The sequence below is a fragment of the Polypterus senegalus genome, chromosome 15, assembly GCF_016835505.1.
Source record: "Polypterus senegalus isolate Bchr_013 chromosome 15, ASM1683550v1, whole genome shotgun sequence".
Lineage (NCBI taxonomy): Eukaryota > Metazoa > Chordata > Cladistia > Polypteriformes > Polypteridae > Polypterus > Polypterus senegalus.
The window spans coordinates 23508323-23535092 of record NC_053168.1 but is presented as its reverse complement, the minus strand read 5'-3'; the positions used below and the strand labels follow the sequence as shown (position 1 = coordinate 23535092).

At 37.6% G+C, this 26770-nt stretch overlaps 1 protein-coding gene across 2 annotated transcripts in view; it reads left to right on the top strand.

Annotated features, from left to right (window-relative positions):
• LOC120515570 (zinc finger protein ZFAT-like) overlaps window positions 1-25432 on the top strand; it is a 188792-nt gene extending 163360 nt beyond the window's left edge. Inside the window, exons 14-16 of one of the 2 annotated variants that reach the window (XM_039736664.1) lie at window positions 7798-7921; window positions 17927-18054; window positions 24429-25432. In XM_039736664.1, coding sequence (XP_039592598.1) covers window positions 7798-7921; window positions 17927-18054; window positions 24429-24656 — 480 coding nt within the window. In that variant the 3' untranslated portion in view covers window positions 24657-25432. Of the gene's footprint in view, window positions 1-7794; window positions 7922-17926; window positions 18055-24428 lie in introns of both variants that reach the window. The other variant, XM_039736663.1, reaches the window with a different exon arrangement.
• Window positions 25433-26770: the final 1338 nt, after the last annotated feature.

Here is a 26770-nt window from a genome sequence, read left to right as displayed (position 1 = left end):
TGAAACCATTCCTGTGTGGTTTTGGCTTTATACTTGGGGTTGTCTTTTGCTGGAAAATGCATCTTCTCCCAAGGTTCAGGTTTCTTGCAGAGTGTACCAAGTTTTCCCTGCACAACTTCACTGTATTTTGCTGCATTCATTTTACCCTCATAAATCTTTCAGGGCCTGCTGCAGAGAATCATCCCCCCAGCATGGTGATGCCATTCTTATGCTTCATAGCTCAGATGGTGCCTTTTTGATAATTTATAGTGTCTATATTTGGCATTTAGTTTGGCTAAAAAGTTCAATCTCCTGTCTCATCAGAGCCCCTTTTAACTGATGTCAGAATCCTCCATGTGGCAAACTCTAGCCAAGATGTCACGTGTGAATTTTCACTTTGCTTCTCTCCCTTCAAGCCTGCAACCAACAAAGCACCTGGGCAACAGTTGCCATTTACACAGTCTCTTCAGTCCAGCTACTGTAGCTTGTAACTACTTTGGAGTTCTTAGAGATGTCTTGGTGGCCCCTCTCACTTGTCTGCTGTGGATAGATTTTCAGCTGTGCTGTATTCTTTACATTTCTTAATAATTGATTTGACTGGATTCCAAGAGATATTGATTGTCTTGGATATTTCCTTGTATGTATCTCCTGACTTTTCTTTTTAATCACCTACTCACTGAATTCCTTGGAGTGTTCTTTTGTCTTCTTTGTGCTGTTTAAGCCACTGTAATGACTCCGCACAAGTTTGATCTTCCATATACAGGGTGATTTATACTGCAGTCAGTTGAAACCCCCAAACAAGTTGTCTCCATTAAAGTAATTCTGTGACTTCTAAAACCAACTGGCTGTACGAGTGATGATTTAGTCATCTTCTTGCACAATCACTCAGTTTTTGTAGACTGCCTACTCTATTTTATTTTCTTCATCCCCAGACTTGTGCTTTTCACTCACATCTTCATGGAGTTGCTTGGCGTGTTCTTTTGTCTTCATTGTGTAGGTTAGAACACCATATTGACTCAACACAAGTTGAATTCTCCACTTTCAGGTACATTTATGCTACAGTAAACTGGGCTACTTCCATTGAACTAATTCTGGGACTTCTAAAACTAACTGGCTACACCAGTGAGGATTTAGGGGTGTCACAATAAAGACAGTGAATACGTATGCATTTGATCATTTTGTGTCTTATATTGGTAAATAATTTAGACCATTTTGCAGAGGTCTGTTTTCACTCTGACATTGAAGAGTATTTCGTGTTGATCAGTCTTAGAGAAACCACATTAATTCCAATGGGATTCATTATGTATAAAAATGAAACTTGAATACGTCCATGGGAATGAATACTTTTTATAGGTATTATAATATCAAAAACCAGATGCAAGCTTTCAAATGAAATGATTAGAGCAAATATGATACTGTTGACTGAGAATGTTAAGTTATACAATAAAAGATACTGTAGTTAATTAAAATGCCTAGTAACTTGTTGCAGGGCTCTTGCCCGGCTGGGATGCCTCCATGCTGGGAGGACTGGGGGAGCAAGCGTGGCCAGAGAATTACCTCCCCGGGACACTAGATGGCAACCCCCCTGGTTTGCAGCAGTGCCTCAGACTCCCGCAGGGCTTCATGGGAGTTAGAGTATGGTGCAGGGGGTGCTGAAGCAGGGGCTTATGGGCACTTCTTCCACCATACCTGGAAGTGCTGCTGGCAATAAATAATAAAACACCTGGAGCACTTCCAGGTGCCTTAGAAAAGGAGCCAGCAGCCACTACTCGGGGAGCCAGAGTCAGGAGGAGGAGTGACAAAGCTTGACCCGGGGAGTGAAGGAGGAGAAGGAAAAGAGTGAAGAAAGAGACTTGTATTGTGCTGTGCTTGTGCATGAACTGTGTTATATTTGTAGGGAACGGGGAAGGCGTTTCCCACAAGGGAAAAGAAAAAATAAACCTCATGTGCCTTGAACTTGAACACGCTTATCTGTTTTGGGTTCAGTTGGTGGTGCCAGCCTGGTGGGCCAGACTTTTATACTAGTAACCTTTTAAGTCCAGTTTATATTCAAGTATAAATTTGTATCTGTGCCATACTATCAACCATGCAGATATTTAGCAGATGATCCTGGGAGGTGCAGAAATTATTTAAGAGTAGATTTACACATATCCTCCTCTTGAATTACAACATTTATGATACAATTAGCTACATTTCTCTTGGTTTTCCAATTGGAGCACAGGGACATGAAGTTCCTTGCTCATGTTACACAGTGTCAGTAGCAGGATTTGAGCCCGTAATCCCAGGGCTTGAAGTTCAAGGCCTTAACCAGTACACAACACTGCTTTCCAGTCATGCATTGCCCTAACCCATGTCTTGGCACTTGCTCATGCCAGGGATTTGTACCCAGAACTCTGGAGCTGGGAGGCAGCAGCACAAACCATGGCACCACCATTCTCCTGACAGAAAACAATGAATTCTAATATTTTACAAATATCTTCAAGGATGAGTCACTATAGTTCAGTTTGCATTATATAAGTGATGCTTTGATTTATAATGTAATGCTTTTGCTTTAAAAATGTTGAACATTTCTTGGAAATATTTTAAAATATAAATAAGAACATTCTATTTGATTAAGGGAAAAGCCTGTTTCAATTTGATTAATTTGGATATACTGTCGATAAAGCCTGTTGTTCTGAAAAGCTATTATGTATAGTATGCTGTTCTGATGAATGCTCCTCATCGGATCACACCTTAGGACAGTTTGTGTAGGTGAAAGTCTTAATCCAAAAGAATTCTCTTTGTTTTCTGCTAAGCTAGAGTTTCTAAAAATATTGAATTTCCAAATGTAAGATCTACCAGAATATATGTGCATCATAAAGAAAGCATACAATTTAAGCAGTTATGTATTTCAGTATTGGTTTAAAATACACGCACAATTTTGAAGGAAAGGAAGCTTAATGCAGAGAGATGGTAAAGTAGATTCTACAAAGAGTAGACATTAAAAAAAAAAGATGCACAGAGCATTTCTTCTGTCTAGGAGTAATATGTCTGCACTTTAGCAGAATGCACTTCTATCAGCATGCTGATTACCCTGAGTGGCTGCCATTTTCATCTGCAGTTTAAAAAAATCTTTTAAATGCTAAAAAAATAACTTTGCTAAAATGAAAAATGCATCTTTTTTCACAATTTGACCTCTACATAAAGCTGCCTTATTGTATATCAAAGAAATATTTCTTCACTGCTTTTAACAAAGGAACAAAGGATGGCAAAATTATTTACCTTATGACTACAATATTTCACATGTTTTTTGCCCTGACTACAATAGCTGCAGCGGAGAGGACATTTTCTTGAAAATAATTTGTAATTTTTGATGTGTAGAGCGACTTGTAAAAAATTGTATGCATTATTTAAATCAGTATTTATATATATATATATATATATATATATATATATATATATATATATATATATATATATAAATAATATAATAATAGAATATTTGTAAGTTGAAATCCATAAAGGCAGCATTTGCTCCTGTATCACAGACCTTCGATTTATATATAAATATACATACCTACACACATAGACGATTGAAGGCCATAGTATTTTGTGCTTGCAGTGAAACCACCGTAAAGTACAAAAATAAAGCCTCAATTACCAAAGAACTTTGACACATCCACCACTGAAAGTATCCCAACAAGTAGTTTTACCACCTAGTTTGGGAACAGCACGCAGCAGGACGACAAGGCTCTGCAGGGAGTCATAAAGTCAGATGAAGGCATCACAGGAGGTCTGCACTTACTAAGTTCGAGGATATCTACACCAAGCAATATCAGACCAGGGCAAAGAAAATGATCAGACATATCAGCCACTCCAACAATGGCTTCTTGTCTGTGCTGTGATCTGGTAAATGCTATGGCCGCCTAAAGTTCTCCCCAGGAAGACAGAGGAGGAGTCGTCTCTATCCACACTCCATCTGCATTTGGAATATGGAAAGTGTCTAGAAATACATGACACCCTATTGTTAACTCCCTTGCATTAAGTTATTTACGTTATGTATTTAGTTTTAATTTATTACAATAATCCCTCCTCGATCGCGGGGGTTGCGTTCCAGAACGCCCCGCAATAGATGAAAATCCGTGAAGTAGAAACCATATGTTTGTATGGTTATTTTTATATATTTTAAGCCCTTGTAAACTCTGCCACACTGTTAACATTATTAGAGTCCTCTAGACATGAAATAACACCCTTTAATCAAAAGTTTAAACTGTGCTTCATGACAAGACAGAGATGACAGTTCTTTCTCACAATTAAAAAAATGCAAACATATCTTCTCTTCAAAGCAGCCATCAGGAGCATAGAATGTAGAATGACAGAAAAGCAAACAATCAAAAAATCAATACGTGCTTTTGAGCTTTTAAGTATGCGCACCACGATAAAACAGCCGCAAAGAAGGGAGCAATGTGAAGGTAGTCTTTCAGAATTTTTTAGAGTAGCGTCCGTATCTTTTAGGCAAACAGCCTCTGTGCAAACAGCCCCTCTGCTCACACCCCCTCCGTCAGGCGCAGAGCATGTCAGAGAGAGTGAGAGAAACCGAGGAAAACAAACTGTCAACCAGTGCTCTGGAAGCACATCGTATATCATTGAGGAGTTTTATTTAATACGTAATACATGCTCAGATTGGGTAGCTTTTAAGCCATCCGCCAATAGCGTTCCTTGTATGAAATCAACTCGGCAAACAAACTGAGGAAGCATGTACTTTAAATTAAAAGACTTATTGTCCGCAGAAATCTGCGATCCAGCGAAAAATCTGTGATATATATTTAGATATGCTTACATTTAAAATCCGCAATGGAGTGAAGCCGCGAAAGTCGAAGCGCGATATAGCGAGGGATCACTGTACTTTCACATATTTAAAATTCTATTAATGATTTTTGATATGTATAAAGTTGTGTATTTTGTTATTGTTTCACTTTTCTTCTTAAATGTACAGTCATTTGACTGGAGAAACTAAACATTTCACTATATATTGTACTGTATGTATAATTTGTATGTGACAAAAGAAATCTGATTTAATTTGAAAAAATATAATAATTGCATTTAAAAAGGTACAAGAAAAAAAAGCTGCATGGTTTAACTATTTTATTGAAATACTCAGCCTATGCATCAGCTGTCAGAGATACTTTAAGTTCTTATTTTTGAGCTGCCATTTCAGTTAATTCAGTTTTAATGAAACTAAAATTAAATTACCTTACAACTTTGACTCTATGTAGTAAAACTTTGTTAACAAAAAGCATCTGGGAAATGCCTAGAGAGTGTGGTAAATGGTTTTTACAAATAGGGTGGCCTGGTTTCTGCAGCTTGGCACACCCATTTCCACTGTGTGTTTCTGCTTCTTCTCCTTCTTCACCAGTAGAAGCAGATCAAAAGTGAAGTGATGTCATCTTGTCAATTTAAAGTTGGAAAATCTGCAATACTCAATTACTCCGCTAGGTGGAGTAAATATTCATAGACTATAAACAAAATTTGTCTATGAAATGGAAAAGCCCTACTGTTACTATGGAGTTCAGTATTTATCAATTTGTTGTTATTGATGGACATCATAATATCCTATATATCCTGATTCATTTTTTCAGAGTTCTTAAAAATATTTTAATAGTAATTCTGCTTTAACTGTTTGTTTAGGAGCAGCCAATCTGCAGTGCACTAAATCCTTTGTCCATCTAAGGAAAATAAAGATTGGAGAATATATTTTTGATGCAGAACTATAAATGTGGACGATGTGTAACATTAAAAAAGCTAAAAAAAGTTTTTTCAAAATAAAATTATAATTGCATATTCAATTTACTTCTTATCAGAAATAAGTAAAGACATAATTTATACTAGCAATTTTATTACTCCATATTTATTTTTTCAATATAGACTTTCTTAATAATCTTCTGAAACAAACAAACACTGGATGTAAAACTTTATTCCTAGGTTTATTGTGTTTAGATTCTTCAAAATTTCATCCTTCGCTTGCTATTTTTAACCTGGAAGATATACTGTTTTTTAAAAGCTTATAAAATTAACTAAGCTCTCTGTGTTTTCCTTACCTCACTAATACAGGCTATTCAGACATGGCAGCTTTAACAGACAATTTTACTGGAATAATGTAATCAAGAAATTCCATCTGATTTTTGTATGATGAGATACCTTTAATATCACTCCTTTTATAACAAGTGCTGTTTGCTGTTCAAGATAAATTTCTTCTGTCTGTCTGTCTGTCTGTCTGTCTGTCTAAGATGTCATACCAATTTAACAAAATTAAAAAATGAATGAATGAAACATAGCAACAAGGATGCCTAATAATGTGCTGGAGAAACTAATTTTCATATTACAATGGGAAAGAAATGTGATGTTAGTCATTTTGACTGTGACGTGATTAGCTGATCTGAGTAGTTCTTTGGATGCTGATATTCTATGATTTTCATGCACAACAGTCTCTGTAGTTGGTGCTAAAAGCAAAATAACATCCAGTGAGTGGTAGTTCTGCAGTTAGAATCATCTTGTTAATGAGAGAGGTCAGAAGAGAATAACCAGACTGGTTTGAGTTGACAGAAAGCCTTTGGTAACTCAAATAACCAGTAGGAACCACTATGGTGAGCAGAATAGCATCACGGAATGAACATCCTGTCAAACTTTGAGTCAGATGGGCTACAACAGCAGAAGACCACTTCAGGTTCTCTTCTGTAAGCCAGGAATAGAAAGCCGAGGCTGCAGTGGGCACAGTATATGTATTGTATAATGCATAAATACACATTATGGCCTGAACATACAGAACTGCTGATTTAACTGCTGCATGTTTATCTGTCTACAACTTTATCTGTTACTTCCAGTTTTAAGGTCACAGGGGGCCTGAAGCAATCTTCATAGGTTTGGGTGCAAAGTAGGAGCCAGACCAAGAAGTTCGTGACAGAGCACAGTTTCACAGCTCCAGAGGAATAAGTTTTAAATTCTGGCCCAGCTAATCTGGGGCTAGGGATCTGTGCTGGCAATTGGAAAGTTGCTGGTTCCAATCCTGACTCAACTCCGTTGGGCCATTGAGAAAAGTCCTTAACCTTCAATTGCTTCATCCTGGTCCTCCAACTTACAGGGAAAACTCTGGGTGGTTGATGGACAGGATTGGCACTCCAGACTTTGTAAAAAAACCTCACAGGGTGGTGCTGAGGTGTCACCCACTGCACTCTGGTCCTAATCCATTTCACCCATATCCATTTGAGTTTTTCTCCAGGCAATCTTGTTCACCCATCCCAGAGACATGCAAGTTCAGCACTATAATATCAAAAGTATACAAGCTATATAGAACAATTAACAGCAAACAATAAATAAGTCAGAAAATGTATGTACAGCATAAAATACAGCAACATTTAGAATCTTAGCTGTTTTTAAAGTGGGTGTAGTAAATAGGATGGCCAGTGGTACCCTATCAGCTGCACTATATTAGCAAAATAAATCTCAAATAAAGGGTATTTTTTTTTCAAAAGTTTAAGGCCACAGTTAATGTAAATATTTTAGTAATCAACAAATCTAATAAATAAATTCATCCCACCCTAAGCAACATTGCCTCTTGTACTGTGCAGCTCGCAGAGAATGGAATGTTCATTTTTTTAAAATGAAAAATTCCTTCATTTTCAAAATATTGCTTGACCTTCCTGTGTGCAGAATGGCCTATAAGAATGCAATATAGTGATAAACAGTCGTTATGTTTTCAATGCAGTTTTAGAAATGTGAATTTTCGATAATTGTTCATTTGCAGAGTTCTAAATTATAATCTGACATTCTGGATTTTAGCAGGTTGTAGAATCCGCAGTTGAGGAGTCCTCTACCCAATATCTTCATACTGCGGAATCTGAAGATTTAAAAGGAACTGAAGCAGCTGTGGCAGCTCTGCAAGATCTCAGATATAACACAGAAAATGGTAAGCATGTTAGCATCACGGGAATAATGTAGAAAATTTAGGATAATGTATTCTAACATTTCTATTTTTTTCTTGGCTAATGTCCTAAATAAAGACATACATACTTATACATTGATGAATATCTGTCATTGCATTATTTACTAGTTTACTAAATTTAGTAAGATACTGTATCCTGATTTGCAGGAGAATATCTGGTGTTCTTGTCATGTCTTACCTATATTAGTACATTTTCATTAGTGTGTGGGAGGTAGTTTTTCTAAATAAACTAAGCAGGCTGAAATGTTATTTCAGCATACAGCTGTCTGAAGGCATAAAATGAAACACCTAATATGCAAATCCTATCTGATTCTGTCTTCTCAAGGTTTGAAATGTGGTCCTTGAGATCACAACAGGAAAAATAAGACAACTGACAGCAAATTCTGAAAATCTTTGCAGGCGAACAAAGCATACTTGTGATACCATATTTTATTATATCCTCCTAAACCCTCTGTCTTTGCAGTAGCTCCCACTGGTATACTATTTGTAGGAGCTCCTTGATAATTTTGTTTCAGGGCTGGAAGATCAGTAATTTAGCATGATGCTGTTAATAATTCACAAACCTGTTTCTCTCTCCTACGGTCCAATTTGACTCCCCTGGTATGTAGCAGGTTGTGAATATTCCTGATATAGAAGTCATATGTACAGTATTTATTGTGTAGTTAGGCTGCGTAGCATAGCCTAGTAGACCTGGTATTGGCAACTAAAAAATTTCTGAGACTTGAAAGAAACATACTTCTTTTAACAAAAAAAACAGTTTATATACAGTATATATGACTAAAATGTATGCAAATACCCTTAATTTAAAGTCTGCAATGTGCATTTTAATCACATCTGAATTGTTTGATTTGTAATTTTAAACTGTGCAGCAGAGAGGTAAATCAAGGAACATTACAGAGGGCACTGTGTGTGTGTGTGTGTGTGTGTGTGTGTGTGTGTGTGTGTGTGTGTGTGTGTGTGTGTAGACGGGCCGGTCTGAGTATTTCACAATCTGCTCAGTTACTGGGATTTTCACGCACAACCATTTCTAGGGTTTACAAAGAATGGTGTGAAAAAGGAAAAACATCCAGTATGCGGCAGTCCTGTGGGCGAAAATGCCTTGTTGATGCTAGAGATCAGAGGAGAATGGGCCGACTGATTCAAGCTGATAGAAGAGCAACTTTGACTGAAATAACCACTCGTTACAACCGAGGTATGCAGCAAAGCATTTCTGAAGCCACAACACGCACAACCTTGAGGTGGATGGGCTACAACAGCAGAAGACCCCACCGGGTGCCACTCATCTCCACTACAAATAGGAAAAAGAGGCTACAATTTGCACGAGCTCACCAAAATTGGACAGTTGAAGACTGGAAAAATGTTGCCTGGTCTGATGAGTCTCGATTTCTGTTGACACATTCAAATGGTAGAGTCAGAATTTGGCGTAAACAGAATGAGAACATGGATCCATCATGCCTTGTTACCACTGTGCAGGCTGGTGGTGGTGGTGTAATGGTGTGGGGGATGTTTTCTTGGCACAGTTTAGGCCCCTTAGTGCCAATTGGGCATCGTTTAAATGCCACGGGCTACCTGAGCATTGTTTCTGACCATGTCCATCCCTTCATGACCACCATGTACCCATCCTCTGATGGCTACTTCCAGCAGGATAATGCACCATGTCACAAAGCTCGAATCATTTCAAATTGGTTTCTTGAACATGACAATGAGTTCACTGTACTAAAATGGCCCCCACAGTCACCAGATCTCAACCCAATAGAGCATCTTTGGGACGTGGTGGAACGGGAGCTTCGTGCCACATAGCTCTTCATAGACAATTAAGACAGCCAATATACATATTCAAATATTCTTTCTCTCTTACTTGCTCTCCTTTTCCCCTAGAGTGAGTTTTGCATTCTTCCACCCAACTCCTTTAAATACTTCCAGTGGCTCATTGTGGTTTGTTGGAAGCATTCCGGTTCATTTGGAAACCAGGGTTGTCCTCTCCCAGTGCGCCCTCTAAAATCCCCCAGAGACCCCTACAGGACTGCACTTCTGGACACCAATTCTCATTCAGCCCTGCAGGTGTCCAAACTGGGACTACTTGTGAAGAACAATACTACCTATTAGTTCGAGAGGTAAACTGCTCCCAACTTCCAGCTATCATACGTCCTTTCTTTCTTCCAGCATCCCAGGCAGGGCGGAAATTATAAGGTATCCCAGCCAGGTAGTGTCCACAACCTGGCCATCCTTCCATTATGGCTTCCAAGCTGGGCAAGAATTTGTCCTTCTGGGCACTTAAAATATATATATAGTCGAAATGTTGGGGTGCCAACAGGATCACCCCTTTTAAAACTACAGAAATAATTTCAAACAAAATGAGCATTAGATTAACCACTTGATAGAGCGGGCATTGCTCAGGAGCTCCATTTAGCTGGCAGTTGGGGATTTGGATTCAGACACCTTACTATGGGACATCTGTTCTTTTATAGAACTCAGATCGGAAGGGGCAGAGTCATTTGCCCTCACTGGACATTTTCTCGTCACTGTGGGTGTAAAAAGAGACAAATGTTAGCAACAGCATCCCCTCTCACCCCAGGGTGGTATCACTTACCTCATATAATTCTAAAAGGTGAACCTCTGACTCACACGTGTCACAATATATAGTAGTTTAAATATGATATCCTGTTTTTGTGTCCAGCATTGCGTTTGGATTTCTGTTGCATGTCATTTGGTATTTTTAATAAAGTGTAGCATGCTGTGTTAATAAGTATGTGTGCATCTTCTCAGAATATAATTAATTGAATTGAATTATATATTAGTGGTATGGCCCGTGACCCTGTAGTTAGGATATAGCGGGTTGGATGATGGATGGATGGATTATTGGTATGGTGGTACCACTATGGGTTAGTGCTGCCAACTAAAAGCTTGGTCAATGTTTTTGTAGAGTATGCACATTCCTTTTGTGTCTGTGTGGTGTTTTCTTTGAGGATTCCAGTTTTCCTTCGACATCTCTAATAGGTTTATTATAATACCAGACAGTGAAGCTTTTCCTTCCTGTACAGGTTTTGCTGCAATTTATGGATTGTGGCATGCTAATCACAAAAAGCACCTTAAAATTTTCCTTTTGCATACCGTTTCTTTGCAACTAACTATCTTTATGAATTCCTTTCATATTATAAGTATGCATATGTAGTCCAACAACCACAAGTGGATAAAGAGTGGCATTGTTACTAGGAATGCAGCTCAGATATGGAACGGCCAGGCTAAAGAGTCTCATTAAATTAAGAACTGGCAGCTCCATAAGCATTTGGTTCCGGGACAGAATATTTTGCCACGTAAACCACTTGCTGACCCAACAAAGATATTTCTGCCACCTCTTTATATAAAACTTGTACTGTTAAAAAATTTTGTGAAAGCAGTGAACAAGTAAGGCGATGGATTTTAATATTTGAGACGATGTTTCCACAAGTAACTGATGCCAAGATTTAGGAACTCATTTTTGTTGAACTCAGACACATCATCAATGACAAGCGCTGTGAAGATCTGCTAGTGGGGTTGAAGGAAATTGCATGGAAAGCATCCAAAGATGATGTTGAGAATTTTCTTTACAATTAATGAGTACCAAACTACGTCCAGATGGTTGTCAACATGCTTCAAGCTTACAAAACCATGAAGGGCAACATGTCACTAAAGATTCATAGTCTGCATGCACATGTGGACTTTTTCCCTGCTAACCTTGGTAAAGTCAGTGACAAACATTGTGAAAGTCGGAAGCAAAACATTTTTGGCTCATTTGAGCTAATGCAATGTGTCAGCATCATTAAGTGATTAAACACACTAAGTTCAATACAAATTCATTTCATGTTTCTCCAAATTCCTTTGATGTAACCAATCTGAAATTACATTTGTGTTCAACTTGAAACTGGCTATCATAATCACCAAAGCATTTTCAGGAAGCAAAACCTTTGATAAAAATTATGAACCAAAGTTATAGTTGGTGCCTAAATTGGTGTGGTGTGATAAGCTGTTTCCTGTGATGGATTTGCACACTGTCAGAGCCTTAAAATGTACCCATGATACTGACAAAATGGAATCGCACCTCCACATATCCCCAAATAAAATCTTTATTTAAACATTCTGAACATCTGATATGGCATATTATAAATCTATAAATAGTTGTTACACATGTTAAGATGGTTTTACTATATAAATAAAATTTATTATTATTATTTAATTTTATAAAAATCTAATGTGTTTCATTTCATTAAAGCTGCAAGCATAGCAGGCAGGTGTACACAAAAAAAGTATAATTATTATCTCTGTAGAACAAAATCTACTAGAGTGATTTTGCTCCAAATCAACAAGTTTCTTTCATTTAACAGTGTTCATATCTATGATAGATAGATAGATAGATAGATACTTTATTAATCCCAAGGGGAAATTCACATAATCCAGCAGCAGTATACTGATACAAAGAAACAATATTAAATTAAATAGTAATAAAATGAAAAAAAATTAAAATAAAATTAATGTTAGCATTTACTCCCCCGGGTGGAATTGAAGAGTCGCATAGCCAAATTTCATTCAAACTGAGTGATCTCTTTTTGTGTTATTGTGTACAAAGACTGACAGAAACCGCTCTGAAAGTGGTCAAATTGTATCCAGGCATGACTACAACCTGGATATCTTTTCAAAACTCAACATTTTGACCATATCATAATATTTTCATGAGCAAAATGTCAAACAAAAATAATCAAATTGAGAGTCAAGGGTCCATAACCTATTGTAAATGCCTAGAATGTACATATGTAGGGAAAGTGTAACCAAAACATATTAAGTTAAACAAGCAACATATGACTATCCAGTTATGTTTTAATTGTGTTTTGACACTGTAGGTTCTTGAATTGTAGTATAAAGTTTAGAATGCTGTGTTTGTGTCTTTATTTGGACATTCTTAATTGCTTTTCCATAGCTGAATTTCTAATCTAAATGACACATCTGTTCTCTGATGTTCAGAGAGGTTTCCCACATTGTTTATTATTGTCTTGTACTTCAGGTGTATCATTTTGAACATGGGTGTCAACTTCTGTTTGTAATCAGTCAACAGAGAGCTGCATGCTGTATTTAGGAAATCATGCTAATCATGTCTTTTTAGTATAATCCAACAATTTTAGTATCTTTAGTAATCTTAAATGGGTAAGAGAAATTTGAGATCTGTGAATTTGTTACAGAATATACAGAATGGTTAATATCTGCTGTGGTCCACAAAACTCTCTGCCACGTCAGACCAGCAGAACAGAGCTGGGGAACTAAGATGACCACGTCTGTTGGTCTGTTTTGTCAGAGCAGGTTTGAGTGTCTATAATGTATAATTTAGTCTGTAGATTTTGTCTCATATATTATTCTTCTTAGTGTTAGCTCTCTCTCACTCTTTAACAAGTAATACTTTTTACTTATTCAAATGAATTAGTAGGAATATTATCCTGACTTTAATAGCCGACTACATGTCTGTTATCTCCGGACTATCTTATGGTGGACAAAACCCCTACAACAGCAATGTTTATATCTGAATGATTCTTGAAATTATAACATGTAGTAGAACTATTGAGACTCAGAGTTTCACAATGGATCTGTTAATATTTCTTCTTCCTTATTGTTCCTTATCTTAAGGAAAAATCTTATATAACCCACACAGTACTGTGGAGAAGAAGGAAAGCATGAAGCAGGTGACACTTTTTTGTCTTCTGACTTGCAGAACTACTGTAGGTTACTCCATATATACGAGGTGAGACACAAAAATAAACAGACTGGGCTTGGGGCTTTCCTGAAAAACCATCTGGAGGTCGGCCGGATGTGAATCATCGAACTATATCCCCTCCTACATGCCCTCTCAAACCACCAACCGGCTAGGTATATGCTGTGAATATCCCAGTCGGTATTTGCATAACAATCGCTACACGAGTTGCCGCGATGATGTCAATTGAAAAAATCGAACAGCGAATCGACATCAAATTTCTTGCCAATTTTCTCTTTTTCTATAAAGCAGTTTTTGACTGACAAAAACATTCCTGTCCTCGATCATCCTCCTTATTTGCTCAGTTTAGCTCCCTCTGATTTTTACTTGTTTCCGAAAATCTACAGTGACCTGAAGGGGACACATTTTTCTTCAAAGGATGAATTGAAGACAAAAACAGCAAGCCTGTTGAAGAGCCTCAAGCAAGAAGACTTCCATCACTGTTTCAATCAATGGAAGATACCTATGGAGCAGTGTAGAGATCAGGAGAGGGAGTATATAGAAGGTGACAAAGTTTAGAATGCTGTAATTCAACAATAAGTTTTTTTTTTGTTTGTTTTTTACCAATCCAGTTATTTTTGTGTCTCAACTCGTTTTGGCAAATAAAAAGAAAGCAAAAACATTCATGGTTCCTTATATGGCGATGATAGTTCATTCCTAGTTTATCATTCCAAACCAACAACAAGAAACAGGCGCCATTACAGAGCATTGTGCTTTATAATCAGGATTTTAGCTTATACATGTATAACATTATATAAAAATAGATTACAATAAAATGCAAGTACTGTGACTCAGTCTGGGCTGTGGTCTTAATTGCAAAAACAAACATGAATATACAGGTTTTCCCTCACAATTCCACCATCTTTGTTCTTCTAGAACAACTAATCAACTTCTATGGTATCATAATATGGCAAAAAGGAAAGATAGTTCAAGTCCTCCTTCAGGCCCATGTTCTCCTCTAAGTGTAGAGGATGCAACAACCATGTTGCTAACTACTATAATAAAAGGGTAGCCCTTCAAACCATTTAGGCATTTTTTAAGGTAGTTAACCAGAATAAATTCTTTCACTATTAAAGAACAGAAGTTTGTTCAGGTCATCTAAAGCATGTCAAATGTGATCTGAGATAGAGGATAGGTCAGAGCTTACATTTGGAATGTAAGTGCAACACTTGCCCCCAATACCTCCACAGGTGCCTCTCTATCTGGCCAGTAGCATATCAAGAATGATTCGGTTTTACAGAATTTGTGGTGCAAGCAATTCAGCTGAGATTTCAGTGGCTGCTTCTGCAGTAAGATTCACCAATACCTTAAGTGCCTGAGCCAATTAATTTATTTGCTGTCCATATAGCAAAGATGAGGTGTGTGAAAGATCCACATCTAGACCATGTGTTTTATGGATGGAGCTTAAAACCCTGCTGCCGTTGTCCTTTTGTAATGTAGTGGTTGTTGCAATTTGTCAAACAGCAAGTCTCAAAGTACCCTTCGAGCAACCTTGCGTTAGCCTTAGTTACTTAAGCATGCAGATATATGGGTCTGTAAGTTTTCCTTCACAACAACCAGTTATGATTTGATTACCTCTGATACCAATTAAGCAAAAATGTAATAGTTCATATTTTGTAATATTTGTCTCCCTGGGCCTTTAATTAGTTTTGTTCTTAATTTTACCTTTTCCTTTTTGTCACTGTTTTGTATGTGCTTATTTTGTATGTGCTTATTTTGAAAATGTGTGTTTGCTTTGGATTTTTCTTTGCTTCTCCATTCTTCTCCTATGGACATTCTGTTACTTTTACTGGTAATTCTAAATTAGCCTAGGGAGAGTATTTGAGGGTATATGAGATGAAGAGTACCCTGTGGCTGACTACAGTCCTAGCTAAAGTCTGTTGCTGCCTTGCTCCTGATGCTCTAAGACTAAACCCCAGTCTTCCCACATTACAACCATGTGAAAAGACATGCAGTTTAGGTTAATTGATGATGCTAAATATTGGCCAGAATGAACAATTCAGTGTGGTTGAGCAACTATGAAATAGGTTAGCAGGTTGAGAAATGGATGAATTTAAATAAAATCTGCTCAATCAAAATCACACTGGTTTATTTTGTCTTTAGTAATGGAAGGTGAGTCTGGGTGTGTGACAACTGATAACCAATGAATGCTCATCCGGAAGTTCAAAGCATATAATTCAGCAATGAGGATTAAGCAACACACGGGTTTTGGACCTCACAAACAGAATCTGATGGAAAAAAAGAAGAAGGGAATGAGATTCTGGCTAAACTTGGATTATGTTTTAACCCTTTGTCAAGAAAAAGGGGCAAGTGATGGAAGATCGGCACATGGTCACTTAATTCGACGTGGCCAGAGGTTTTCAGTTTTTTAAATTGACATGGTCCAGCCACGAGATCAGCAACTGCAGTCAGCAGGCCTGACATACCCAATGACTAAAGTCGCATAATGTGACATTGGCTTATTTAAGTGTTTTAAAAGTGTGGGCATAGTAAATGGGGTGGGTGGCCAGTAGTGCCTAATCCAGCCTAGCAGTTACATTACATTACTAAAATAAATGTCAACAGGTATTTTTGTTCTCATAAGTTTTTTGTTAATCTAGAATTAAATCCGTCCCACCCTAAGTAAGCTGTCTCTGTGTGACACAATTGTTTTGTATGTGGTTTGCAGAGAATAGACATTCATTTTTAAAAACAAAATACCGTATATACTCACGTATAAGTTGGGTTTTGAAACCCGAAAAATCAATTATAAAATCAGACCCTGACTTGCAAACCCGTTCAAAAGTGCAACACTTATTTTTTTTTTTTAAACATCTCCTTGCCTCCTCTAATCTCACATCAGTTTCTCAGACACATCGAATTTAGTTGCAGCATGACAGTTACCAATTTCTTTCGCTAATTCAACGCTGTTTAATTTAAAACCAGCTTCATATATTCTTCTGATTGAACGCTCCATTGTAGATAAGGGATGCTCTTACGATAAAGGTGTATGAGGGTGTGAGATACAAAAAACACAAGTCAGTGCAAACGTCGCTTCACTGTGTTTGGGTGTTACCATGTGGTCATGTAGGCACAATAGAGAGAGAGAGAGAGAGAGGTTAGGAGCACACGCTGATACAGCACATTGCCACACCCTCATAGAAATAAAAGTGTTACACTCTGTGGTTACACTTTCAAGTGGGCGTTAGCATATCATAATCCCTTGTGCCAATAGCGTGAGTTTACCGCATTTGACTTATACGAGCGACATTATAACATACCAGAAATTATACAGTAAAATCAAGCCCCGACTTATCCGCAAGTATATACGGTACTGCTTAATTTTCAAAGTATGGCATGACTTGGCTATGTGCAGAATAACTTAGAAGAATGCAGTGCAGTGATAAAACAGCCACATTAAATTTTCCATGCTGTTTTTGAAACAACTTAAAATGCATTTTTGGTTATTGTTAATTTACAGAGTTCTGAATTTGAATGTCACGTTCTGGATTTTAGTGTGATAATAATGACCCAATAAACCTTTCATTTTCAGACATTTTCAGTTTTAATTAGCTACTTATAAATGCATCTTACTACAAAGGAAGAAAGGAGTTCTTCCCATAAAAACTTGTGAAGTCTTTCTCATTTCAAAGTAGCAAAAATATCTCTTGGTAAATGTGCCACTACATACAGTAAGATAAGTTCACCCTTGTACCAGTACGAAAAAGGAAACAAATGTTAAAATCTAAAATGTAGTATTTTTAACAGTGCTTTTCTTTCTGGTGATTCTGAAGAGGAAGTTTTAAAATAACTGACAAAAATGTGAATCATGTCATTTTGTGATCTGGGTGCCCTTGTGGAAGACTGGTAGTTGATTTGTGCCCAGTGTTGCAGGGTTAGGCTGTTGCCCCCCTGTGATCGACTCTTAATTAAGTGATTGTGAGAATGCAACGGGAAAGTTTCATTATCATTTATGTCGAAAAGGCTACAGTACTTTAAAATGTGATGAAAGGTTCACTTCAATAAATGCTGTATAAATACAGTAGGCTGTTGTCTAAGATGAGCAAATGTTGTACAGCCTAATTTGGGGACATGCACTGTATAGTGCTATCCTATTTGTTTACCTTCTATTGTATTAATGATTGTGTTTTAAGGGCAATATTCTTTCTATATTATTCCTTCTATGAGTGTAATGAATATTCTTATTTACTTTGTAGGTGACAGATTGGATCCCACAGCAGTGAATATCCTTCAGCAAATAATTGAAATGGGAGCAGAAAACCATGAGGCTGCAGTTGCATCAGTTGTTGCCATGGCCCCCGGCACTGTCACTGTAGTGGAGCAGGTGGGTTTTCATTATTGCCTTGTATGAGCTAATTTTGGGAGGGAAGGAATAAAATCTTGCAGGTGTTTGTATTCTAAGTATTTCCTATTTTGCATGTTAATGTTTTTATGCAGCTGACTTTCTCCTGACTTGTATATAGGTATGAAAATAACTAGCACTTATATGAAGGATGCCTGTTCACAGGTGCAGTTTTAATAATGAAACCATAATGTCGTTCACAGAGAATAAATTCCATTTCTGCTGTAGACAGTTCTGTCTCTAACATTAGAGCTATTTAACTTTGTGCTTTATTTATTATATTAGAACTTGTCAACTTATTACAAGTTTCTTTTATACACTCATAAATAGCATTGAGGTGTGTTTAATACATGGTGAAAACATGGAAAATATTAGTTTTACCATTCAAAAATGTTTGGATGTGATCTGGGCACAAAATTCTAGACATTGAGAACAGAGTTAACTTAATCCTTTAAATAGGATTCCTGCTTAACAGGATCACCTTCACTAGATTCAGAGAGTATTCACTTCTTCACTTTTTTACATTTTGTCATTTTGCAGGCAGTCTTGTGCTAAAATCTTTTAAATTCACTTTTTCCCTCTTCAAGCAACACTTATTCGGACCCTTTACTCAGTACTTAGTTGAAGCTCCTTTTTCAGCCATTCCAGCCTGGAGTCTTCTTTGGTCTAATGTAACAAATGTTGCACAGATGCATTTAGGGATCTTCTGCCATTCTTCACTGCAGATCAATATCTGTCGTGGAGCAGATATTTTCTCATCTCTCCAGAAATGTTGAGTTGGGTTCCGATCCAGACTTTGGCTGGGCAACTCAACGACATCTACAGGGTTGTCCCTAAGCCACTCCTGTTTTGTCTTTGCTTTGTGCTTAGGGTCATTGTCAGGTTGGAAAGTGAAACTTTGTCCCAGTCTGGGGTCCAGAACATTCTGGAACAGGATTCCATTTAACGTATCTCTGTATTTTACTCAACCCTGTGTAATTTCCCAGTCCCTGCTCCTATAAAACAACCGCACGGCATGAGCTTGTCACCACCATGCTTCACCTTTGGAATGGTATTGCACATGTGATGAAAGGTGCCTGGTTTCTTCCACACATGACACTAGTATTGGTTTAATTGGACCAGAGAATATTGTTCCTCATTGTCTTAGAGATCTTTTGGCACCTTTTAGTAAACTCCCAAGTGGGCTTCCATGTATCTTTTACAGAGTAGAGGCTTCTTACTGGCCCCTCTATCATAAAGTCAAAATCAATGGAGTGCTGAAGTGATGTTTGTCCTTCTGGAAGTTCCATCCATCTCCACACAGGTTCTCTGGAACTTAGAGTAACCATTGGGTTCTTGGGCACCTCTCTTACCAAGGCCTTTCATAATTGGTCTGTTAGGCTGGGTGGGCAGCTCTAGAAAGAGTCCTGGTTGTTCCAAACTTCTTTCATTTAAGCGTTATGATGGCAGCTATGCTCTTGGGAACCTTCAGTGCTACAGGAGTTTTATTTGTAGCCTTCCCCAGATCTGTGCCTCAACACAATCCTATCTTTAAGCTCTGTAGGTAATTCCTTTGACCTTATTGGTTTTTGCTCAACTGTGGGACCTTCTTGTAATCTAATAATGTGCAGTCAACTGAATTGGAAAGAGGTGGACTTCAAACAAGGAGTAAAATCATCTCAGCGATGATCAATAGAATGGGATGCACCAGTGTCAGATTTGTAATAGTATAGGGTCTGAATACTTGTGCTCATTTAATATTTTAGTGTTTCATTTTTTATAAAATTTGTAAAACCTTGTTTTTTTCTTTGTCATTCTGGGTTATTCAGTGCTGCTTGATGTGGGGAAAGTGAATTAAATGAACTTACCATATTGCTGCCAAATAACAAAATGTGATAAGAAGTGAAGGGGTCAGAACACTTTCTGAATCCACAGCTCTTCTTCCATTCTCAACACAATTAAAGTAGGCCACCTTGCTCTATATCTCTGCAACACTGGCAATGACAGAAAAATGTGATCAATCAGTCTGCTTTTTTGTTTCGTAATACATGAAGATGCTTTTAAAAGGCCCTTTTATGAAAAGATTTATAATGTATGATTAATGTACTTCTCATTTCATAATTACCAATTAAGTAGGGCAACTCTTTTTTTTAATGCTATCAGTAGGTGTCCAAAGCATTACATTTATAAGCATCCAAAAAAGTTAGGAATACATTTAGGGTCAAGTTACAAATGTAACATACTAAAACCTTCTCAAACCTGCTTAATCCAATTCAGGGCCATGAGGGGCCGAAGCTTATCCTGGAAACCTTGGCTGAAAAGCAGGAACCCATTACAAATGAACGTGTAGTATAATTTAAACTGTTTACCAGTCAGTCAGTCAGTCAGTCATTCTCCAACCCGCTATATCCTAACACAGGGCGCAAGACAGAGAGACTGGGCGGTCTCGTGGTCTGGAACCTCTACAGAATTTTTTTTTTTTTCTCCAGCTTTTGGAGTTTTTTTTTTTGTTTTTTTCTGTCCACCCTGGCCATCGGACCTTCTTTATTCTATGTTAATTAATGTTGACTTATGTTTATTTTTTATTGTGTCTTCTATTTTTCTATTCAATTTGTAAAGCACTTTGAGCTACATTTTTTTGTATGAATATGTGCTATATAAATAAATGTTGATTGATTGATTGAAGGCAGGAACAAATCCATGGGCAGGGCACAGCCACACACCAAGCACACACTAGGGACAATTTAGGATTGCCAATGCACCTAACCTGCATGTCTTTGGACTGTGGAAGGAAACTGGAGCACCAGGAGGAAACCCACACAGACATGGGGAGAACCTGCAAACTCCATGCAGGGAAAAGCCGGGAAGTGAACCCGGGTCTCCTTACTGCGAGGCAGCAGCACTACCCACCGCGCCACAGTGCCGCCCTGTTTACCAGTTGAGTACAATAAAGAATATAAAGGCTGTAAATTAAGATCCATGTTGCTATGCTGGATTTGGACTGTTTGATAGAGTCAACATTTCAGGAAAAGCATAATGTGCTGAAACAGAAAACAAACATACAGAAAAGAATGTGTGGCTGTGCATGTAGTTTGTTTTTTTCTTTCCACGTCACATCTATTAGTTGACACCATTTTATGTGATATGTGTCTTAGACTAAAAATTCCCTTTCAAACGCCGAAAAATAGCAGTCGTGGATTTGTCAGAATTTTAAGCAAGCACAACTTCAGAGAAGGCCCTTGTGATTGATGAAATCACCAGTACAGACATCACTCGGGTTTTAGGAAGTTTCATAAGAGTTTGCATGTTGTTCTTCATTCCGTCATTTTATTTTTTGACATTATATTATTATTATTTTTAACTTGAATATTTCATGGGCTATAGCCAAGTAAGAGATTTTCACTGTGCAGTGAAAATTAAAAGTGAGTTAATCCATGAACGTTTAACACTTCAGCTGTTACTTAATACTCGGATGCTTTGCACATTCATCACCATCTGTGACAAAAGATGCCAAATACTGTAGTTCTAATATTCATTGAGGCAGGTGGATAGGCTTTGAACTCTTGCAAAACTTTACTTTCATGAATGTTCTGCCTTCAAAGTGTCTTTTGATACAGCCTAATACACTAGCCTGGCTCTAGCGACTTCAAAGGTAGTAAGTAATCTGTTGCAGTTTCATTTTGTATTGTAGTGAAACATGTTTCACCCAGTGTTATAAATGGCAATTTTTTCCTGTGGCTATTCTTTTCTCCGGGAAATGGAGAAACGCTTGTGCTACTTAAAACAAAATCCATATAATAGTATAAGAAAATCATTTAAGTTTACAAGTTGAATATCTCATGCATCATGTCACTTCAGTGGTTGTTAAAGAATGCAGTGCTTCAGTCATCACCCTGCCCCATAAAACAACATAAAGGAATTGAGACACTTTATAAATACAGAGCTGACTGACAACTTAAAAAGTATGAGTACAAATAAAAGAGCTATGGTGCTTAAAAAAAAAAAAAAACTTTACACTGCCAGTGGAAGGACATACTTATTTTCCCCTCTTATTGGTGGTAGCTCAAATTTATTGTCAAATATATGAAGTATGTTCGGCGTATTTTTGTCTGGGGGAGTTTAAAATTGAATTCAACGATCGTCTTTCTCATCTATTGTAAACGGACTAGTCTAGATAGCAAGTGGTGTGAAATTAATTGCATGTGTTAACACTTGAACTTTCATAGCCTTGTACATGCAAGCAAGCAAAGAATTAGGGTCTCACAGAGATACACCATTAATAGCAACAATGTAGATTTATCAAAAACCAAAAAAATGGAAGGAACCCAAAAGGTTTGTTCCCTTAGATCTCAAAAAATGGTTGCTTCCATGGGCTAGTGAAGCTCAAACAGATGTGGTTCTGATAATAAAGCTCACTTCAAGACATCTCGTATTGGAAGGGGCAGGACTTACAGGAGGCTTCTCCTCCACTCTAGGACTGGAAGATGAAGAGACGTTTCATTCAAATCTGTTCCCCATTTTACCTCATGAGCACAGTCTCCAACACGCTCCTGTAACATGCGTGCTTGACAACATGTGTGTGTGTGTGTGTGTGTGTTTGTGTGTATAAAATAGAAGGATGCTGTACCACTATGTAAATCTTTTACTTCACTAACACGTATCACATCATATGCTTCAATTAAGACCAAGGTCAAGGTTGTACCCCAGTGGTTTGCGAGCAATCACATGACAAAGAGACCAAACCTATAATATTTTATATTGTATATATATATATATATATATATATATATATATATATATATATATATATACACACACACAAATATACATATACACATATACACTAGGGGGCTTTGCCTCCTACTCGCTTCTCTTGCCCACCCCCCAACCCCTCTCTCCAGGGGCACGCTTCATGCTCGGCACTTCGCGTCTCTGCCACTCGTGTTGTGAAGGGAGTAGGGGGGCTGAACACACACTAAGGAGATGCAGACGAATCAGCTGCTGGCTTGCAGCTTCTGCTACGGCGCTGTGTGTTCTGCATGTTGCGCTGTGCGTCGATCATTTAAAAGCCTGTACAGCAGCTGTGCTTTTCTCTCACTTCCTTGTCCCCCGGGACGTTAAAGTGTCTCTGAGAAATTGTTTATAAGTAGGGAGTGACGTGCAAGTAGTCTCCGTGGGACTTCAAAGTGTCTCCTTGAGATGATTACGTCTCGACCAAAAATTTTTTTATATAATAGATATATACACACACACACCCACCTACATATAGTACAAGTCCATCTTAATAAAAAGATAAGTGTTTGTCCATATGTCTGTTTCAATCCAGTTGCTATGTCTCTGTCATTCTAAAAGATGGCACATCACAAGCATTAGCACTGCTTTTATGAATCTCACACCAAATGGCATGTGCTGGAGAAACTGTATATACGATACATGGTGCACTGCAACAGTTAATGCTGAGATCTACGTTGATTACTTAGATTTCAACCCGTCTTTGACAAGTAGCACAGCTAGTCCACCTTAATAAAAGGACAAGTGTATCTGTGTGTCCATCCAATTGCTGTGTCTTTGCCATTCCAACAGATGGCACATCACAAACATTTGTGGTAACAAAATTAACTGAATTTATCCTTCCAACAGATGAAGCATCACAAAAATGCTTTTATAAATCACATTTCAGAATTGCATATAACAGAGATTGCATTTGCATATGCATTGCATTTGTCATTCCAGCAGATTTGTTTTTGATGCACCACCTGTAGGGATGACAAAAGCAATGCATTTTATTACTGCATGCATTACAGCACACATTCCAATAGATGGACGTGAATGCTGAGGTCTACATTGATTATGCTGATCTGTATAATTTAATTTTTCTCATTGCAGTAATGTTATCTCTCATTAAGTCTGAGCAGGTTCACAGGATTTTTTTTCTTCATTATATCAGGACTTCTATTCTCCATCATATTGGACAATGTGGCTCCCTTGCTAGTTAATGCTCAGAGGCATCTCCTCAGAAGTTTCTTTTTTGGGAGATTCATAATATCCTGGTGCTGAGGTGCTCACTGTGATCTTTATTATCATTTTAACAGCTCCCAGTGTGTGCATCTTGAATAATTTACATCACTATTAGGCTGACACAGAGTACTGTGCAAAATAATTGCCTTGCTCTAAGGCATTACTACACTGTGCCAGGCCTACTTTTACCCAGTAACTTGGATTAATAGGAGACTTGCATTACTCATGTACTCTGTCTAACACAGAAGCCTTATACAGTTTATGTTAGCTGGGGAAAAAACAAAAAAAACTTTGTCAATTTATTTAGTTACAGTGTGTGGAAGAGACAACTTGTTTAATTTTTGATTTGTTGTACTCAGGTGGCTGAAGAGCAACAACAAACAGATCATGCTGTGATGATCCAGGAAGCCTTGCAGCAGGCGTCTGTAGAACTGGGTGAAGAGCATCATTTAGTGGTCTCCTCCGATGACATGGAAGGAATCGAGACTGTCACTGTGTACACACAGGGCGAGGACGCCTCTGAGTTTATTGTGTATGTTCAGGAGGCCGTGCAGGCAGAGGAGGAGCAAACTGTAGAAACACTTTAAGTCTCTGAGACAGACACAGATGAGTAATGGGGTTTTCTTCCGTGTTATTTTTGTTTTCCTTCATTGTTTAAAGTCTTTTGTTAAAAAGAAATAAATTGCCATTTTGCTTTAACTGGATGTAAAATAATGTGAATTACTGAGCTGCCACTTTGAAGTTTACTTTCTTATCAGAAAAATCAGGGGCCAAATAAATAGAGCTTGGTAGTGATGTAAAATTGTGGGTAACCTTTAAACCTGATTGTTGCCTGTATCTTATTTTTTATGATATGAATGCAGAATTGCGGAATGCTGATTTTGTTCTTAACAGGTACATTTAAAATGTATAGATTTGTGCACATGTAAATAATATCAGAAAAATGATTATAATTATTTTAATGAGTGCATACATTTTTGTAAGTAAAGATGAAGAACAAAAATATTAATAATTTAAAGAAAAGAAATTGCTTTGTCTCACTTGTGTGTTCTCTTATTTATTTTGTTTGAATATTTTCCACTTCAGAATTAGGATCTTGTTTACGCCTTACACAGCAAGTTCAACGAAATTAGAACATCTCTAACTAGCCAAGGTTGTTAACAAATGCAGCAGCAAACTCCAGGATTGTGCCATCAGTGCCCAAAGGCTCACCCAGAATTCAGCAGGCTGTCTTACTCTGTGTGTTTTAACAAATCTGCATTTATATGTGCGCCAGTTCTTTGTTTAGTAATTCATAATTCCACCTGGGAACAAATAGACTGTTTGTCTTTCTGTCTATCTGTCTGTAGATCTATCTCTCTATCTGTCTGTCTGTCTGTCTGTCAGTGTATTTACCTATCTATCTGTCTGTTTGTCTGTAGGTCGGTCTATCTATCTGTCTGTCGGTGTATCTATCTATCTATCTATCTATCTATCTGTCTGTCTGTCTGTCTGTGTATCCATCTGTCTGTCAGTGTATCTGTCTGTCTGTCTGTAGGTTGGTCTGTCTGTCTGTCATTGTATCTATCTATCTGTCTGTCTGATAGTGGCTGACTATCTACCGTCACCATGTGACATATCAGGCTTGCTGGAACACTTGAAGGTCTGACTCCAGTTATCTTCCAGCTACATATTTGAGCCAGGTGTCCACACTTAGCCATGTGACACGTCTGAAAATGCCATTCCTTGTCACTTCTGAACCCTCTTACATAAAGCAAAAAAGAATAAAAAGCAATTACTAAATAAATAAGTGAAAATATACCACAAGTCTTTCCATTTTTTCATATGGTCTAAACTTTGCAGCAGAGCCAAAATCATTACCCAGTAATGGAGGCTGTTACAGTAAGAAGCTGTAGAGATTTGCTTTGCTTACATCGAATGAAGCTGACACAAATGTCATTTTCATGCTGCAAATTGCTTTGCCTGTGTTCATTTGACCAATTGATCTGAGAAAGTTAGAAAAACAAGTGTGCAATTAGACTCGGTTGTCCTTCCCTCCAGAGCTAAGAGGAATGCTTTCCACTTAGTGATTTCCTAAGATCTATTGTGAGCATTAAAATGAGAAAATAAAGAGGTGCAACAATAGAGTGCAGCATCAGCCTCCTTGCATTTTTAGTTTTCATGAATGTACATAAAGAGCCTGTAAAAAGTCTCCACCCTCTTGAAAGTTTTCACTTTTTATCAGTATACCACATTTGAATCACAGTGGGTTTCATTTGGCTTTTTTGACATTGATCAAAATACTTTTTAATGTCAAAATTATTACAGATCTCTGCAGAATGGTCTAAATTACTTTACAAATACAAAATATTTAATCATGCAAGTATCCTCCCCAAACCGATACAAAAAATTGTGACACCTCTAAGTCATCACTGGAACAGTAACATGGTTTTAGAAGACAAATAATTAGTTCAGTGAAGGTCACCCATCTGGGGCTTCACTTGACTGTAATATAAATCTAAACTGAAAGTGGAAGATCCATCTTATGGTGAGTCGGTATGGCGGTCAGACCTACACAATGAAGACAAAAGAACACAGCAGGCACCTCCATGAAATGGTAAATGACAAGCACAAGTCAGGGGATGGAGACAAGAAAATATCCAAGGCTCTGAATATCCCTTAGAGTCCAAATAAATCAATCATAAAGAAATGGAAAGAGTAT